Genomic DNA, 17367 nt, shown 5'->3' with positions numbered 1-17367 from the left:
TTAAAAACACAACACTAAAATGAATACCAACACATGACTGCCAGAGAAAAGACAGAAACTAATATTAATTGGAAAGACTTCTGCAGTGCTGAAGTTAAAGTCCCTCTTTAATGTTGCGAGCACTTTGTCCTTATTAGCAACTTTGTACTTATTTCTACAGACATTTCAAGGTGAGTTCCATGACATCAAAATTAATTCCCATGTTGACACACACACACACAGCGCTCCATATCGCTAACACTGACACACATCTCAAATATATTTATTTCTCTAATGACGAATATATACGATCTGACAATAATTATAAAGTGTACAAATGTGACACACCGCAAAAATGATTTTATTTGCGATAGAACTTCCCCTTTTTCTCCTTTTGCAATCGTGATATCATCGGCGAAGGATTGTCCTTCGCGGCCACCGTAGGGTATCGTGGCGTTTGCTGATGTGTTGAGACTTTGGACTTCCCGGTTAGCTGTTCATCTGCCAGCTCTCATTTTTTGGGTTATTCGTCTGAATAACATACACATACATCCCCGAGAAGTGTTTTTTTTCCGCCGGTCAAGATGAGACGTGCCGGTTTGGGTGAGAAACAAACGTCCATACAGATTTGTTTAAGACCAGACTTAGCTTAAATGCTAGTTAGCCATCGTTAGCTAATGTTATGAGTTGTGAATGAGTTCGTGCTTGTTTATACGACGCCTACATTTATACCGCATTTAGCATCAAAAGCTAAACTGATTATTGTTGTGTGTTCATACAGGAGAGGGGGGCTCTGGGGGTTATACAGCCAGTGGATACAGTGTGTATGAAGAGGAAAATGAACATTTGCAGGAGGGACTGAGAGCTAAAGTCAACGCTTTGAAAAGTGTAAGTGACCGCTTCAAATTGTTGGCGAGAATAAAAAATTTTAATAAAAAAAAAAAAAAAAACAACATAGCAAAACCACAGAATTCATGGATTGTGTGTCTATTTATTTCCGAATAATTTATATATCGATGTTAATTGTCGGCACTGCCAACAGCTGTCTATTGACATCGGAACGGAAGTGAAGTATCAGAATAAAATGCTGGACGACATGGTGAGTTTGAGTTGCCTTTTGTCATAAAATATGAATGATGGGCGACACATTCATGTTTTTACCACAGTTGTGTGCATTGACACAACTCTAGTCATTACAATTTAATGATAGCATTTCCCCAGTATATCATTTCCTGATTTTATGCAGAGTAGCATTTAGTTAAATTCATTGCTATGTTTTTATTCTTTCTTTTATACTTTGTGCTATATTTATTTTTGTATGAAAAGTGCTCTACAAATAGTCTAATTTGATTTGAAGTCCTATTAGCCCAAGTCAGCCTCCTGCATGTGTGGGTTGGGGTATATTTGTAGTATGGTCCTAATGTACAAATATTGAATTACTTTAGCTACCTAATGAATGTGAAAATACTTGTTACTGCAGTACAAAAGGAAAGAAAGAATGAAATGCAAGTACTCAAAGTAGAAGTGGATCACATTTTTATTTTAAGTGCAGTATTTGATGTAATGTATTACATTCCATTGCTGTGATGTTCACAGCAATTAAAGTGTTTATTTGTTTGCTGGCCTGTCTGGTCTTACGACTTTTGATGCTCTTTCCCACACTAGGACACAGACTTTGACTCAACAGGCGGCCTGCTTGGCGCTACCATCGGCAGAGTGAAGCAGCTTTCCAGAGGCAGTCAGACCAAACTGTTGTGCTACATGCTGCTCTTCTGCTTTTTCGTCTTCTTTATCCTATACTGGTTCATCAAGCTGAGGTGATAGGACAGTCCTCCTGGATTTGGCCTTCAAACTTTGCACCTCTTTGCTCAATCTGTGCCATGCTGATGCATTACCAACATAAACACACTGAGAAAAGGCAGGGTTTTTCAAAAAGTGTCTCAGCTTCACTGGTAAACTGGTGTCTGTGAGCACTCATTAGAATGACTCCAAAAATGGAGACACAAAAGGACTTGTGCTTAGGCTATTTGACAGAGTCCTCACAGTAAAACTGGTTTTGAAAAGTGCAAAAGTTCCGATATGACAGACGGTTGTCTGAAACAGTGTTAGTGGTTGTATGTACTTGACATCATCCAAATTCATTCACCCGAACTGATAAAATACAACATAACCTTCTACATGGCAAAAGAGGTGTCTGTGTCAGGAAATTTAAAGCAGTAGATGACAAATTGAACAATAAACAGCATCAAATTTGTGGATTCCTTCATCCAACAACCCATGTTGTATCATAAGTGATACATTTATGGAATACAAAACAAATTCATCCGTTTGTAAGAATGATTCAGATATATTGCATTTCTCATTCATACAACAACAGTGTACTTCATTATTACATTACTATTTAAATTTTGTTGTAAAATTGTTTTAAGTGTAAATAAAGACCTTTTATGCTATGAATTATCCAGTATTAGTGTATGATACTTAAACATTAAAATTGAAGTTAAATTTTACTGAATACGTCAATGATCCATCAAAAATCTCTATCTTTGCAGTATATTTATTTTACACAACAGTCAGTTTTACACATCATTTAGTTTTTTATTATTTAGAAAAATAGCTTGAGTCAATGGATAATTAAAATCAACCCATTATTCTGTGTATTTCTTACACGCAGTTCTGTTAAAGCAAAGGCAAAATGAGAACATCCTATGCTGATTGTTTAAAAAGTGTTAAAACTGCACTTAAGTGATCTGATTTATTTTGAGGCAGTCATTGTGAAAGATTGGTTCAATATCAGCATGGTTGCGACATCAGTCCGAGGCTCAGCTGTTGATGACGTCACTTCTTGGGTAGTGTATCCATGTACTTGCAGATGATTCCCAGCATGACCTCATCAGCTCCTCCACCAATCGACAGTAACCTGGAATCCCTGTGCAAAGGACAAAGTTGATAAAAACTGAGGTACCTGCCAAACGTTATTTACCTGGAAGGCCCCCAAGCCTCTTGCTTCCTGGGACCTTTGCTGCATTATTTGCCCCATCACTAGATGTCAGCGCAGTGTTGAATATGGGGTTGGAGAATTTCTATGAAACTTTGTTGAAACTCAATTGAACACACAATTATTACAACATTCAAAGTAAACAGAAACCGTAACAGTAGTTTCTCTCTAGGCCATTCAATGAAATGTGTGCTATACTTCTATAATGTTGCTGTTCATCTCACCTGTAAAATCTGCTGACCATCACATCGCTGGTGAAACCCATCCCTCCCCAGTACTGGAGACAGGAGTCTGCCACTTCTCTGGTCAGACGGCCACCCTTCAGTTTGGCCATGGATGCCAGTTTAGTGACATCATTGCCTTTTATGTACAGTGCTGCAGAAAAAGGAAATAGAGAGAAAAAAATCCAGGCTTTGTTTCAGTGTTTTTCCATTCATTCTGCGTGAAACTGATCAATGCCTCTGTTATAACTATTCTCCAGAAGAATATATGTGAGCTGGAGGATTTTCCCTCTTTTAGTGTGTGAGCAAGTTTGTGTGCTGCATGTGTGTCCTGATGGACCGGTGCCAAACAGACGTTAAAGCATTGATCACATCCTTGGAAAGAAAATCTGACTCAATCTGTTCCAGCTAGATTAATTCATTCTTAACAGCTAACCACTAGATTGGTTACAATCAGAATGAGAAAACCACAAGACCTTGGCCAATCCGCCCGACAGATGCACCAACATATTCATTTCATAAACGCTGCAGTTCAAAGCCCTCAGGCTACGTTGTAGTAGAGATGGGTATGTGCCTGATTTACAGGTGGCCAAGTCCATGGGGGTACTGTAAGGAAGCCACTGCACACACAAATAAGTTTGGTAAGGCAGACTGGCCATTAATTTCAGGTTTTGATCTCTAGCTCCACCTATTCACATGCCCAGGTGTCCTTTAGTCAAATACTATCCTCAAAACTGTTCATTGCCCATATTAACACAGCATACATTTTGTTATGTCACCCTTATTCCACATTTACACAGGTCTTATTTACTAAGCCATTATTTACAACTCCTTGATTATATCCATAGCTTTACTCTTCATTAAATAGAATAATGTAAGTTTTTAATTTATTTAGGTTCCTTGAAGAAAATATGCAACACACAAACACAAATACCAATCACATAAGGAAATTAGATGAAGGGACACATTGCTGCTAGTGTCTTTAAAATATGGCTTAAAACTCAAACACCTCAATAGCTTAAATATAGGATAGAATGTAATTCAAGCCACATGATGGAGTGACACAATCAAGGTGCTGCTTTTACATGAAATATCTATGAAACTCATCCTTGTGTTGATCTATCAATCTAGTCTCACGCAGTTCTGAGGGTCAAACTACCAATTATAGTGATGTCTATAGCAACTAACCTATTACTACTTCACACTAAGGTTCTAGGCTGCTTGGTGCTCTCTGCCTTTTAAACCAACCTGTAGCATCATGCATTGACACAGCAGCCTCTACTGATTAGTTTGGCATTCACGTGATTCTTGTAGAGTTAAGTCAACCATGGCATCTGTTACCAAGGTCTCTTTTCCATGGTATTAAGCGGCATGACGGCACCTGCATGCACTCATTTTCTAAAATGTTGCACTTGAAAACCCAAGCATGTACATTTCAAATCTAGACTGTTAAAAGAGTACTTTGTGAATGATCTTGAGATGAGTGCATTGAAACAAGAAAAATGGATGTTGTAGATATATTCGGCACGATTTATACTCTTACTTAAGAATACAAGTCTCAAACAGGCAGTGGGAATGGAGTTCAGTTTTGTTGTACCATCTCTCCATCAGGTGAACCTACCTGTGGCACGGTAGAGGAGGGAGCGGAGCAGCTCAACCTCCGTCTGCAGCTCGGCTAACCTGAAGTGAACTGACTGGTGGTAGAGGACAGGCTGCCTGAAGACCTTCCTCTGTCCTGTGTACTGGATGGTCTCCTGAATGATGTTGTCCATCGCTGTCAGGACTAGCGATATTGAGAGGCAGAGAGGTGAGGTAAGATTCATCTACATTATCTATTTTTCATTCACCTGTTATGAAATGTAAAGAAATCTTTGATGGCAATAATAACTAAATGTGTGTCGGTTCACATTGTGTGTAAAAGTTTACCAGGCCATACGCACTAATGCATCGGTGTGAGAGATTTTTGTAATTTCTCAGCCAATGAAAATATTGACTTATGCTGAAAACACAAAAAAAAAAAAAAAAAATTTAAAGGAGTTTAATAACGCATGTGTTTCATAAACATAATCAGAAGTGTTTGCGTAAACTGACGGAACTGTTCTCAGTTGAATCCGTTGGAGGCAGATAAAATTGAGACGAAGATAGAGATGAGAAGGGAGGATAGAAAAGTAAAGAGAAGTAGAACAGATGCCAGGATTCGGCTTGGTGAGGAGGAGAGACGTAATGAACAGGAACTAAAGCTCACTCACTATTAGCCACTCCCCAGAGCCTCTCTTCCTGGAACTGAAGCATCTGGTAGGTGAAGCCCATGCCTTCCTGGCCAATGACATTCTTACAGGGAACACGGACGTCATCGAAAAACACTTCAGCTGTGTCTGATGACCACATGCCCAGTTTATCTATCTTGCGAGCAATCTGCACACCTACAGTGGAAAGGCAGGGAACAAAATGCACACTCTTGAGTTAAGTTCGGTGAAATGAATATAGTGCTGAGTCACATCAGACAATATCTTGATGCAGTTTACAGTTCAACCATGAGCAACCACAAATTTGCTGGTTCTCTGAAATCACTGTTCCGAGAATTGAAATAAGAAATTCTACCAAAATCTGCTCAGAAATCAAAGTTTAAATGTTTTCTCAGTAATTAGGCTTCCTGGGCAGTGCAGGCAGTAGAATGGCTAGTGTCCGGTGTTTGAATCCAGCCAAGGGACCTATGCTGCAGGTCATTCCCCTCTCTCTCCCTGTTTCCTGTTGGCCTTGTGTTGATTACAGTGTGAAAGAAAGCCATAAAAAGTCCCCCAAAAATGTATAAAAAAGAGGTTTCTAGCATATGTGACGAACTCCTACCGTACCTGGCAGGTTCATAGGCAAACAGATGAGGGATTTGTTCCTGTGAGGTGGCCCGTCACTGGTGTTGGCCAAGAGACACATCCAGTCAGCCTGGGTACCATTGGTGGTCCACATCTTTCCCCCATTGATCACATATTCATCTCCTTTCCTCACCGCTTTGGTCCGAATACCTTAGTCAGTGACAGTATAAATGCATGCAGAGGGACATTGGAGGGAAGATGAGAGTGAGGACACAAGGTTAAATGAAAGTTTCAGTTGATGAATAGATCACATAATTTTGGTTTATAAAACAAATAGGTTTTAGAGTTAAAATTTAGAGATGAAAATGACCACAGTAAGTTACTGTTATATGCAGTCTACAGTATGACAGAATATCAATATTAAATTGATTATTAATCTACTTTATTTGTAGCTCCTCGATTATTTTTGCAGCATTGATGAATTTGAAAGGGTCCTTCAGGGACTAGAAAAGGAAATAATGTGAGAACAAGAGACTGGAAGGTGGAGAGGGTAAGATGTACTTGAGACATCAGAGCCAGCTCCAACTTCACTAACTCCGAGGCAGGCCACTTTGTCCCCCATGATGGATGGAAGGAGAAACTCTTCCTTTAGCTCATCTGATCCAAATCTGGACACATAAATGAAGGAATCAAAAAATATGAGCAACGAGTAATTAGTTGTTACTTTTAACTTCAGGACATCCCTTAAAGGGGGACCTCATCTCTTTGAAGATGAGGTCACCCTTTCTATATTTAACGCAAACATCAGGTTAATGTCTGAAAAAAGCAAGACACAGCAGTTGAATCCTGCTCTAAAACAAATCTGACGTGATGTATTCAGGCACTTACAGCTCCAGTCCAGCCCCAAGCTCCTATGGTAATTCCCTTGTTTTGGCTCCTCCCTTAGTACTTAACATTGCAGATGTAGATTCCATAATTAAGCTAACGAGACAGTCTATTTCACTGACAAGCCAAGGATGTACAGGAGTCACAGAAACGATTACCAAATATATCAATCCACATATCCTTTGGGGAGTTTAGCTTTGAATAGCCCAACATTGCACTACCTGATATTTACTTATGAGGCCGCAAGTCATATGATGAGGACTTGGCCTCATGACTAAATGCAAGAGTTGATCTTAGAGGTGTGGCACTTTCCTTTTTCAAGACAGGATATTTTTGTTCTTCTTGAACATTGATATTGTATTGTGAATGTGCCAGACCTGTGGAAAAATGATCTCGTTTTGACTCATCTATTAGAGGTCAGATGCTCTTGGCTTTCAAAATTCTCTTGCCACTGTGTTTTGCAATAATGCTGTGCGCTAGTAATTAATTAATTGATTTGCTTAAAAATACTTAAAAATATTGCTTGTATTTGGTCCTCTACCAGATACAAGCAATATTTTATCATCTCAAACACAGCCATGTAGGAAGAAAATGTTTGACAATGCACTTCAAATTACTCTACTGGTGGTTAAAAAAGGAAAAAATGCAGAAAGCAGTCATTCTCATCACAGAGTAGTTATGACTCAATCAAAAAAAGGGCAGCCGTGGACGAAGATTAGCTCTACCGGCAGGATCTGCCTTTACTTGAGGACATAGGACCAACCCAAACTGTTCAGATTTTAAAGACTAAAAGAGTAAAAACACTAGATTCAAATTGTCTAAGACTCTGGAGTTTTTGTACCTGGCCAGTGCAGGAGTAGCCATGTCACTCTGTACACCGATGGCCATGGGGACGCCTCCGCAACGGATGTTGCCGAGCTCCTCTGCCACTGCTACACTGTAGCTGAAGTCCAGTCCCAAGCCTCCATATTCTGAACAGGACAAAATACACACTCCTTCAACTACTGCTGAAAGATTAATGTTTATATTGTACATAGATTCTTTTTCCATATTCATGCAAATCTGAAATTAGAATTGGACCTTTACAACTGACAGAGGAAAGAAACTATGGCTTATCAGAGGCCACTTTGGATAAATATATATCCCATGACGATATTTGCCGCCTTAACTAACCTTGGAGCCACCGCCATCCCTATCTGTCTGGTGTCTTTCCTCTTATCTCTATAATAAAAATCACTGCCTGCCATGCTCCTGCAAACACACACGCAAGTTTACATACATAATATTCTAAACTGATCTGTTGGCACCAGTGTCCACTCAGTTAATTACAGGATGTTGCCATTAATTGCTCCACCTATAAGTATGTGTAAAAAGCACTGCGTGAAGATGAGTAACATGCTGCAGACGAGGGTCACTGTCATCTCAGTGTCATTTCATCTGTTCTACTTAGTGTAACAAACCCAGTTTTGATCTCTTATAGCCCATTTACTGAACAAGTCAAAAATGGATGTCTATTTCCTGCTCTCTGCCAATGCAGACGTTTGAGAAGACCTTAGGTCCTTAATGGAGTCGAACACTGAATTACAAAACCATGTTTAAAACACCACTGTGACTTATCCTCATAAAGACCTGTGTTTTTACCTTTCATCATCAGTTTCACAATCCGTTGTGAAATGAATATCCTTGGTTTTACACTAATGTACTTTTTTCCTGCACACATGGAGCGAGTTTGCTAATGCATCCTCTCCCTTCTCCCAAGTCATTTTTGGCTTCAAACATCCTATCAAAATAAAACTATGTGAAATTGAATGATCTCTGCAGTGCAGAAAAATGTTCATCATCTGATGCTGGTCTAGCATTTTCCCACAGCTAAATACAGTACGCCAGCCACTGGATGAAAGATATAAGCACGGATTGACAATAATTATCAGCTAGTTTACCACATGGAGGCAAAGTGCTTCAACATCATATCAGACAAATTATTTAATAATGGAAATGCAAGTCTGGCAGATTGTCAGAAACAGAGGTATAATATAAGAAAGCAAGCTAAATAAATGGGAACAACAGTATGAGGAGAGATATAGTAGAACAAGAAAACAAGGGAATGGGGGAGCAAAAAAATAAGAGGAAGCAGGTGCAGCTGTGCAGCGATAAGTCCCTGAGCATCGGAAACCCTGCGGTTGTTAATGTGGACAAAGGGAAGCACTGAGGTTTGCCCCACTTTAAACAAACAGCAGGTCGTCTGGTTGAACAAGCAAGCAGAAGAAAAGCAAACAAAATTCTGTCACAAATGTCAGTCCTATACATATGTTTCTTCTGAACAGCAGATGTTCCTCAGTGCATGCTCTCATCTGGTGGAGCTCCATACATATAAATATAAATAAATATTGAAGGGCAAAGAATTGATTGAAAGTGACTGAAATTTTCCAAAATATTCTAGCCTCTTTCTGTATTGGTCATGCATGCCTACAAAAGATGAAGGTATGCATAACCACTGCAGTGTGATGTGATGAAACTATGAGAAAGCAACAATCTTGGAGGTTGTTCAAGAAAATATTAATAGCCAAAATATTTTGTTCAAGGGAAAAGCACGCAGGCAGTCAGGCTTTATCTTTCTGGAAGAAGACATGGCTGATGCAGTGGCGTGCACTGCACATACTTCTCTGTCAGTGCTGCGGAAAACAGGCAGGGAGCCAAAGGTCATCCCTGTCTTCTTCCTCAAAATGGCTGCCTCATGAAACTTCCTGTTCTCATGTTTGGAAAGGTAATAAAGCCTTTCCTCAATCATTAGAAAAGTGGAAAATCAGTGTTGAATTTTATCATCTATGACCTAAATGAAAGAACAAACTGTTCTGTATAACTTTAGAAATCAGAAACAGGAAATTAGTTAGCAATGTCAAACATACTGTAAATGTTAAGATTAAATTAGGCCATAAGCCTCTTTCATGCACTTGGGAGCACTAAATAATAATAATAATGGCGTAAATCTAACTCATTACAGCTGCATTTTTAATGTGTTAATGCCATGAACAGAAAATAGAACATGAAAGCAGTTTTAGAATCAACTTTTACATTTCAATGTAAGTTTGAAAGACTGAAACCAGTGACAAGACAGAGGTGAATTTAATGTAATGGCAACGCCCTACAAATTTTTTACTTTTATAGCTAATTTGTTTCACTAGTCAATCAATATATGTAGAGTATGCACATAATAATTATATATAGTCTTTTCAGTCTCAAAAAAATATTTTATATGTGGCATCTCACATAAAATATATGGTGCTGTGCATGATAATGTACCACCTGATAGTACACTGTGTCTTCACAACCTTCAGCAGGGCTGCCTCTCCGCTATAATCCTGTAAACTAATGCTTAAGGCTTGTGTAGTCAGCACATTTTTAATTCCTTTGCCCTCCTACCTCTTTGACTTACAGACCTGTGATGGATTTGTTTACAAGACTCAGTTCAACACAAATTTATTTCTGTGATCATTATTTGTCAGATAATCCACTGCAGTAATTTTATTATAACGATGTTATCAAGGCAAGAACTCACAGAGGTAAATGAAGCTATTAAGCTGGGAATAACTGAATATACTGCATGAAACTTTAGACCACTTATTTTGACGGACAAAGACTTTCCACAAATCTCTTCACATATTCAGAATGAGCAACGCATCACCACAAATATTTTGTGGTCCTGTACTGTATTTATTCTTCTCCCTCCTCCACTTCAGCACTGACCCAGCTTGTTCCACATCTGGCAATGGGCTATACTGAAGGAGACAGCTGTTGTGGTGTGCTGCTGTGTCACCAGCACCAATTATCACAGTAGGGACATTTCAAAACCAGACAGACTTTAACGTATGGTTGACGAGAAGACAAAGACAAAGAAAATGCATGAATTCAGCAGGGAGAAAGACACAAAAAATGATAATTTAAGCAGAGGCAGTCAAACTGTACAAAGAGTTTCTTGTCTACAGATTTTGATCCACCTAATATTAGTATAGCAATATTTGTGCTGTACCAAGGCCTTTTCAATTTTCATATTACAGATTTATCATGGGAGTTCCAATTCATATTGGATACAGAAATAGAAGCGGGATGGCCCAACAGCATAGATCATGTGCACTGAGGCATATGTTATTGCTTAATGTTCATGCTTGTATGAATTGAATTTGCATACCACCCTGAAACGACAAAGCCATACATAAGTTATTCTGCAAATACAAGTCAAACAACTCTGAGCTTATTACTGATATTTAATGGTTTTGACTTGTTCATTCAGAACAACCAGGTGCATTAAACTAAAGTTGAAAAGCATGTTGTCATTTGCTCACAGATATGTGAAACATAATCTGGCAAAAGGGATGAACAAGAAAAATCCCTTACTCTTAAGCAGTTCAAACTTTCGGTTCAGAGTCAAAGGACTGGAACCAATCTCCCAGCATGCACTGCAAATCAATCACAGCTGTAATACAGATGGTGGTCAAACAAACACAGCTTTTCATTCCTATGAGTATATCCATGCCAATTCCATAACCTTCAACTTTGTTCATCACCAGAAAACAGTTCTTGTTTAAATGATAGTTGTCCTTCTGTGAACATAACCATATAATTCAAAACTTACTGACTGGCTTGTTGACTCCTAGAAAGCCAGCATTTCCTAAGATTTTGAAGATTTTATGGGCTGGAAACTTCCCTTCTGCTTCCCATTGATCTACATGGGGGTTGATCTCCTGGTCGATGATCTATAGCACAAACACAAGGCAAAAGTCTGACACATTTGTGTAACTTAGAATGTTACATTAAGCATTTTTCCTTTCAGCAGAAATCTTAATGTTTATAGGTTTCTATTTAAATCAAGAAGAGCCCAACTACCTAATTTCCTGTCTCACAGCTAAGCCCACAAATATATTTGTATATAGTAAGTATTAAAGAAGCCCCGACATTTAATTATTGCTCTGCATACTTGTCTTGTTGTGTGGTTTTCATCTCTTATTTATTGTCTTTACAAACCATCGCCAGCAGACAGCAACATGGCATTACCTATCAATGAATAGAAAGCAGGCTGGAAAATACGTAGTGAATCTATAAGGACGACAATGATGAATGCGGTGATGAATTGCACATGCCGCTGTTTCCTAAATGTGTATGTTGTCAGTGCCTTCCTGGTAACTGAGGCTTGGCTGGTGACATACAACATGACTAACTATGGCCTCATAAAACAATGACAGAAGTTCTGTTTAAATCCCTAAATCCGTCCCTAAAGGAATTGCACAAAGCACAACAGAAAAAAAAAAAAGTGAAAATGTTGGTAAAATTGTATGGTTGTGGAATACAAAAAAGACTCATGGGCCTTTGAGGACTGATACTGATATTTTTTTCGTGGCTAAGTCTATAGCCAGTATTATGCTGATAGTCACCATCTTTCCATTCAACCATTCTAATGCCATTATCCTGATGAGTTACAGTTTTGCCCGGCGTGCTCTTCTTGGCAGGGTAGAAAAAACTTCTAAGTCATTCTTCGAAAAGCAGGCTAAAATAAGATTTTGTGAAGAAACCTATACTTATGATATCCATTCTCCTTTCGCAGGGTTAGGGTTAACTCTCTATGTATCCAGCTGCACTGCCTACACAAGGGTACTGTGTTATTTAAATAAAGGTTTAATGTGATTTAACAACAAATACACAGTATTCATTTTCAATACTATAAAAAAAAATATTGGGATTTTCAAAGAAAAAAACTAATGGATTCTGGCTATCTTGCAACTGAATTTTACTTTCTATCTATCTTTAACTGTGAGAGCATTTTGTTTTGTCTGTCTACTCCAAATTCAAGAGGCATTATGTATCCCAGCAGTGCCTAGTTTTGTGAAATGTCAACAAGGAGTGAGGAGTTGGACACAACCTGGCTATGGAATGGATGAACCTCAGTGCCATGCCTCCATATGAGCACTTTGAAGTGGCCCACAGCTGCATGGGGTAATTATGAATGACCAATCTACTGAGGCCCTTACACAGTGCTATTTTGGTGAGAGCTCAGGGTGCTTGACAGAAAATAGGATGGAGATATGTAAGGTTACGGGTTGTGGGGTATTTTTATGTTGGTTTTTTTTTTTGTTTGTTTTTTAATTAATTAATTTCTTTAACCAATCTACCTGGCATAGCAGGCTTTTCCAAAAGGAAGATTTAGCGCATAAAATCACAGTTTTTGCAAAATATTGTCAGTATTAGGTGCTGTTCCTGCCACTTAAAGCAAATAATTTAAAATTAATTAAAACTAATGTGTTAAAATGTCCCCCATCTAACAGCTCTATGCTATTCAGCCAAAATATTTTAAACAACTGCAGCTTGTTTCCTACAGGTGTTATTCACTTAAATGCATGCACAAAAACTTAACGGACCATGGTTGCTGAGTGCAATGTGCTCTAAATAGTGGGTAAAGATGATGAAAAGTAATGATTAAAACAAAAGTGATTAGCGTAATTTGGTATAGTGATAATAATAATAACATTTAAGCTTCAACCAATGACAGGAGTTGAATAAGTATTGTGTAGTAATGTGGGTTGTGGAAAATTAACTGTATTCGATTACTCTTTCACATAGGCAAAGTGAAGACACAAATACTATTTTCAACACGTATAAAGGTGTGAAAATCAGCGAACTTACATTACCTCAACCAAAACAAGGAATGAAAAAAGGAAATGATGCCCTTTCCCCTACATTAAACTCCTATGTGTTTAAATTTAAAATCTAGAACAAGGAAAGGGAGGGTCGAGAAGCTGCTGAAACAGGAAACATAAAGGTCATTTGGGAGTAACTCCATATCTCTTCCCCAAGGTTACTGCGTACCAACGCAATTTTACATTGTCAGACCCCCATGTTGTAAGACAGGGTCAAGAACATTACATTGTCATTTCTTCCAAAAACTTGTCAGGGGAGACTGAGGTATACTCCGGGCACTGGGGATTACTCCACATTAAGAATAGAACGAGGTTAGGGCTGGGAATCACAAGGTAACTACAGGTATCATAATATCACTTGCCATCTATGCTGCTCATAATATTTATCAGTGACGCATAAAACTAATTACTGTTTGGCCATATCCATTTGAATTTTGTCTTCTAACCAAATCTACTAATGAGTATAGGTGAGTTTTTTAAACAAAACATCAATCTGTATGCTGCATATAACTGTGGTATAGTCTCAACTGTGAGGGATTTGAAGTACCTACAAACATCAGGAGCTAATTCTGAGGAATTAAATAGATGATGAATAGATGGCTGATTTGTTTTAATATCATTCATATCATAAAAGACTTATTCAGTCTGGCCTAATGTTTTAATTCAAATTGACAAAAACATTAACAAATGTGGACTTTTTGTCTGGAATTTATAGTACAAAACGTCTCTGTCACACAACACAGCTTATGCTGTTAATAATGCATAAAAACACAACACATAATAATTCCTGCTATTTTTTGGAGCTCCTGTGATTTGGATACTGCACTTTAGGAGTGTGCCCAAAAAAAAAAAAACGATTCATATAAGAATCATGATCATTTACTACAATTCATAATCAATTTAAAATGTTCCAAAATCGATAAAATAAATAAATAAATAAATAAAACTAATCCATAGGCTGTCTGTCTCCATTTTGTATGCGTCACCACAGAGCCGGTTCTGGAACATACGCATGTGCGATAAGCACCAAAACAAGGAGGAAACTACAATAATGGAGGAAAGAGAGAGTCAACCGGCCCCATCCTTGTTGAAGGCAAAGATTTAGACTCAACCAATTAACTTAAAGGTGGCCCTACCGGGAATCAATGCACCCCTTTCTTATTGTGGGGTGACAGCGTTAACCACCACGCCACAGTAATGGTCAGGTCTGTGCCCACTATGCTCAAGTCACCTTTTATGCAACAATTCCATCTAAGCATGGATAAATGCTTAAAACTTAATAAATCTGAAAAAGACACTTTAATATCTCCATTTGTCATTCTGCCTTGCAGACTGAAGTAGAACGTGAGGATCCTTTGCACACCTATAGATTGAAGCAGAAATCATTATGAATCAAATCATAGCACCAAAAATCATAATTGAATCGTGAAATAGTAAAAGATTCCCATTCCTATTGCACTTGCCCTCAAAATAATTTTAATTATATTCAAATTACTGTTTGCTCCTAATTAAATTTCCACTATAGAAAAACATAAAAATACTGTTCTTTTACTCGTATATGGCACTTTTTATATGTAAATGCTGCTGAAGGTGACTGACTATGATGGCTTTGTTGTGTAGAGAAGGAAATCCCTGTCTGAAACCCAGGGAGGCCAGGCATTAACAGCTTCCTAGAAATAAGGAAATCTCTTTTGGTGTCTTGTTGCCATGAACAACAGCAGTTGACCTCCAACAAGCACTGCCTTGGGCTTGTGAGATGACTTGTTCGTGTGAAAAAGCTAGATCCTGCATACTTGACTGGCTCATTTCTTGGCAAGGGACTTATTTTATTTAATCCGTTAATGAGCATGTGAATATATCATTCCATATGGCGGACACATTTACACTTACGAGCAACTGAAGGATTTCCTATAACCTCATTTGGATACCGTATATAAACACACACTTACTCCTCAGTGAATTCTTTTAATAAACCACGCTGCCTCAAGTTCCCTTTCCTGCACCACCAACATATTGTTCTGCATTTCCTTGTCCCATTTTCATCCTTCCCAATATTCCCAGTGCTAGTTTATTTTCAACCTACTCATATCCTTTAGAAGTTTAGTCACACAACATTTACCGCAACATGTTTACCCCCTGCCTTAAATTAGACATTTCTCAGTAATTTTTGCAGCCTCTGTCTCCAAAGTCTGTCTAGTAATTAATATCCATAGTGAGTCAGACTGATTACTAACATTAGCTTTGATTTTTTAATGCCATAATTTTCTGCCACTGATGTTTAGATCCTGAAAATCTGTAGCTCTGGATGTGAAACCATTAACTGTGATAATCCACTAACCAAAACAAAAAAGGGGGGGGGGGTTAACATAGATTAAATTCTATCTTCTCCTCAAAGTGATGCTCCAAGTTGATTTCAAGATAAATTCAAGTGAAACAGTCATTGTAAATTATCAATACATCGGAATAGTTCAAGGTTTTGTCTTGCAATTTCATGCGCATTGGCTTTCCTAAATCATTATGGTATGCAGTATTTTGAGCTGCAGTGATTGTGGGCTCAGTAGACAGTCATCAGAATCCCCTGGCCGAGTCACCATTAAACTAAAACTCACTTCTAGTAGATCAATAGTAGATCATTCAACAATTTTCAGCGAAAATTTGCCTCTAAGAACCACACTGACAATTAAGTAAAAGTTCAAAATCATATCTATTCTTTTCAAACTATATATAAAAATATCTGATAGCTGCTGAATGTGTTCTTTTGGCAGTGCTTGGGTGTGGGATGCCTCTGCCTATTTCTTTCATTGTGTTCCCCTCATTTTAGGGTTGTGAGTCACCACACAAACCTGTAGGCCTGTCCATCCCCCAAATGATTCCTGGCACGTAACACCAAATGCTCAAAATCTGAACTGGCAGATGTAACCATATCTTGATGAGTCTAAGAGCAGTGATAGATGTTGCACATGCTTGTATGAGCAGTTGGCATGGAGGTGAAAACATAAAGGCCAGACTGTGTTTAGTCTCGTAAACGTGTCTATATACTCTGTGCACATCTGCCTTGAAGTAGGCTTATGTCACTTGAGGGGAAAGGATAGGACGGTTGTCATTCATGTCTGACGTGCCTGTTGGTTTCGACACCCATCTAACACCTGCACAAGCAGTTGAACTGTTGTTTACCTTACTTGTGGGTGGCCATCACTTGAATGTGTTTGACTCTTTGGCTGCAGATTGGATGGCTGTCACCCCTCTAAGCCAACGTTTGAATAGTTATGACGCTCTAAATCGTGGTTAATAGTGCCGCCCCCCCATCCATTAACATCCATTTCCAGTTGTGGCAGCGTGAAAAACACCTGAAAGACCCGACTTGTTTGTTAGTTGTCTTTCTTTTTCGTGAGCTGAGGAGAACCTCTCACCCACTCCCCCTCCCCAGTCGACCCTTCTGTACACGAACATTTGTTTTAATGTGTCATCTTTAACGTGTGGCGGAGCTTTGTGTCCATGGTGCTTCCGTACCTTTCTCAGGGACTCCTTCAGAGCTAGGTGCTCTTGTGTGTAGATTAAATTGTCTCCCGCGGTCTCTGGGGGACTGGACGTTGCGGATTGAGACACCACATTTTCAGACGCCAACCGGACACCACCAAGGGAGCTGAATTTGCTCAGGTGGCGGCTGTGGCGCAGCAGGGTTAGGCGAAGGGCTCCTCTGTGCAGTGCCATCTTGGTTGACAGTGGCGTCTGCGCATGCGCATGCTGGCCGACGCTCACGCGGGTTCAAACATTAACCCGGACTAAAA

General features: G+C 38.8%; 2 protein-coding genes across 2 annotated transcripts; one reads left to right on the top strand and one right to left on the bottom strand.

Moving 5' to 3' along the window:
• Positions 1-428: 428 nt before the first annotated feature.
• bet1 (Bet1 golgi vesicular membrane trafficking protein) lies at positions 429-2478 on the top strand. The gene is made up of 4 exons (XM_029514182.1): positions 429-582; positions 761-867; positions 1022-1078; positions 1645-2478. Exons 1-4 carry the CDS (start codon positions 564-566, stop codon positions 1798-1800), a joined length of 339 nt encoding a protein of 112 aa, XP_029370042.1. The 5' UTR covers positions 429-563; the 3' UTR covers positions 1801-2478.
• LOC115050977 (probable acyl-CoA dehydrogenase 6) lies at positions 1504-17296 on the bottom strand. The gene is made up of 9 exons (XM_029514181.1): positions 17090-17296; positions 11524-11644; positions 7735-7864; positions 6570-6676; positions 6051-6218; positions 5448-5621; positions 4820-4981; positions 3202-3352; positions 1504-2908 (listed from the first exon to the last, which is right to left on the bottom strand). Exons 1-9 carry the CDS (start codon positions 17288-17290, stop codon positions 2818-2820), a joined length of 1305 nt encoding a protein of 434 aa, XP_029370041.1. The 5' UTR covers positions 17291-17296; the 3' UTR covers positions 1504-2817.
• Between the last annotated feature and the right edge of the window lie 71 nt (positions 17297-17367).

This window comes from Echeneis naucrates, chromosome 11, assembly GCF_900963305.1.
Source record: "Echeneis naucrates chromosome 11, fEcheNa1.1, whole genome shotgun sequence".
Lineage (NCBI taxonomy): Eukaryota > Metazoa > Chordata > Actinopteri > Carangiformes > Echeneidae > Echeneis > Echeneis naucrates.
Note: the sequence above shows the minus strand (reverse complement) of the source record. Positions and strands in the feature narration are given on the sequence as shown.

What these genes read in the sequence shown, in the direction of transcription:
- bet1 (XM_029514182.1), top strand. An exon ending in AAGTCAACGCTTTGAAAAGT is followed by an intron (nt 868 to 1,021) that starts GTAAGTGACCGC and finishes CACTGCCAACAG; the next exon opens with CTGTCTATTGACATCGGAAC. An exon ending in ATAAAATGCTGGACGACATG is followed by an intron (nt 1,079 to 1,644) that starts GTGAGTTTGAGT and finishes TTCCCACACTAG; the next exon opens with GACACAGACTTTGACTCAAC.
- LOC115050977 (XM_029514181.1), bottom strand. Translation starts at nt 17,290, where the DNA reads ATGGCACTGCACAGAGGAGCCCTTCGCCTAACCCTGCTGCGCCACAGC. An exon ending in AGCTGGCTCTGATGTCTCAA is followed by an intron (nt 6,219 to 6,569) that starts GTACATCTTACC and finishes TCACTGACTAAG; the next exon opens with GTATTCGGACCAAAGCGGTG. An exon ending in GCTCTGGGGAGTGGCTAATA is followed by an intron (nt 4,982 to 5,447) that starts GTGAGTGAGCTT and finishes CAATATCGCTAG; the next exon opens with TCCTGACAGCGATGGACAAC.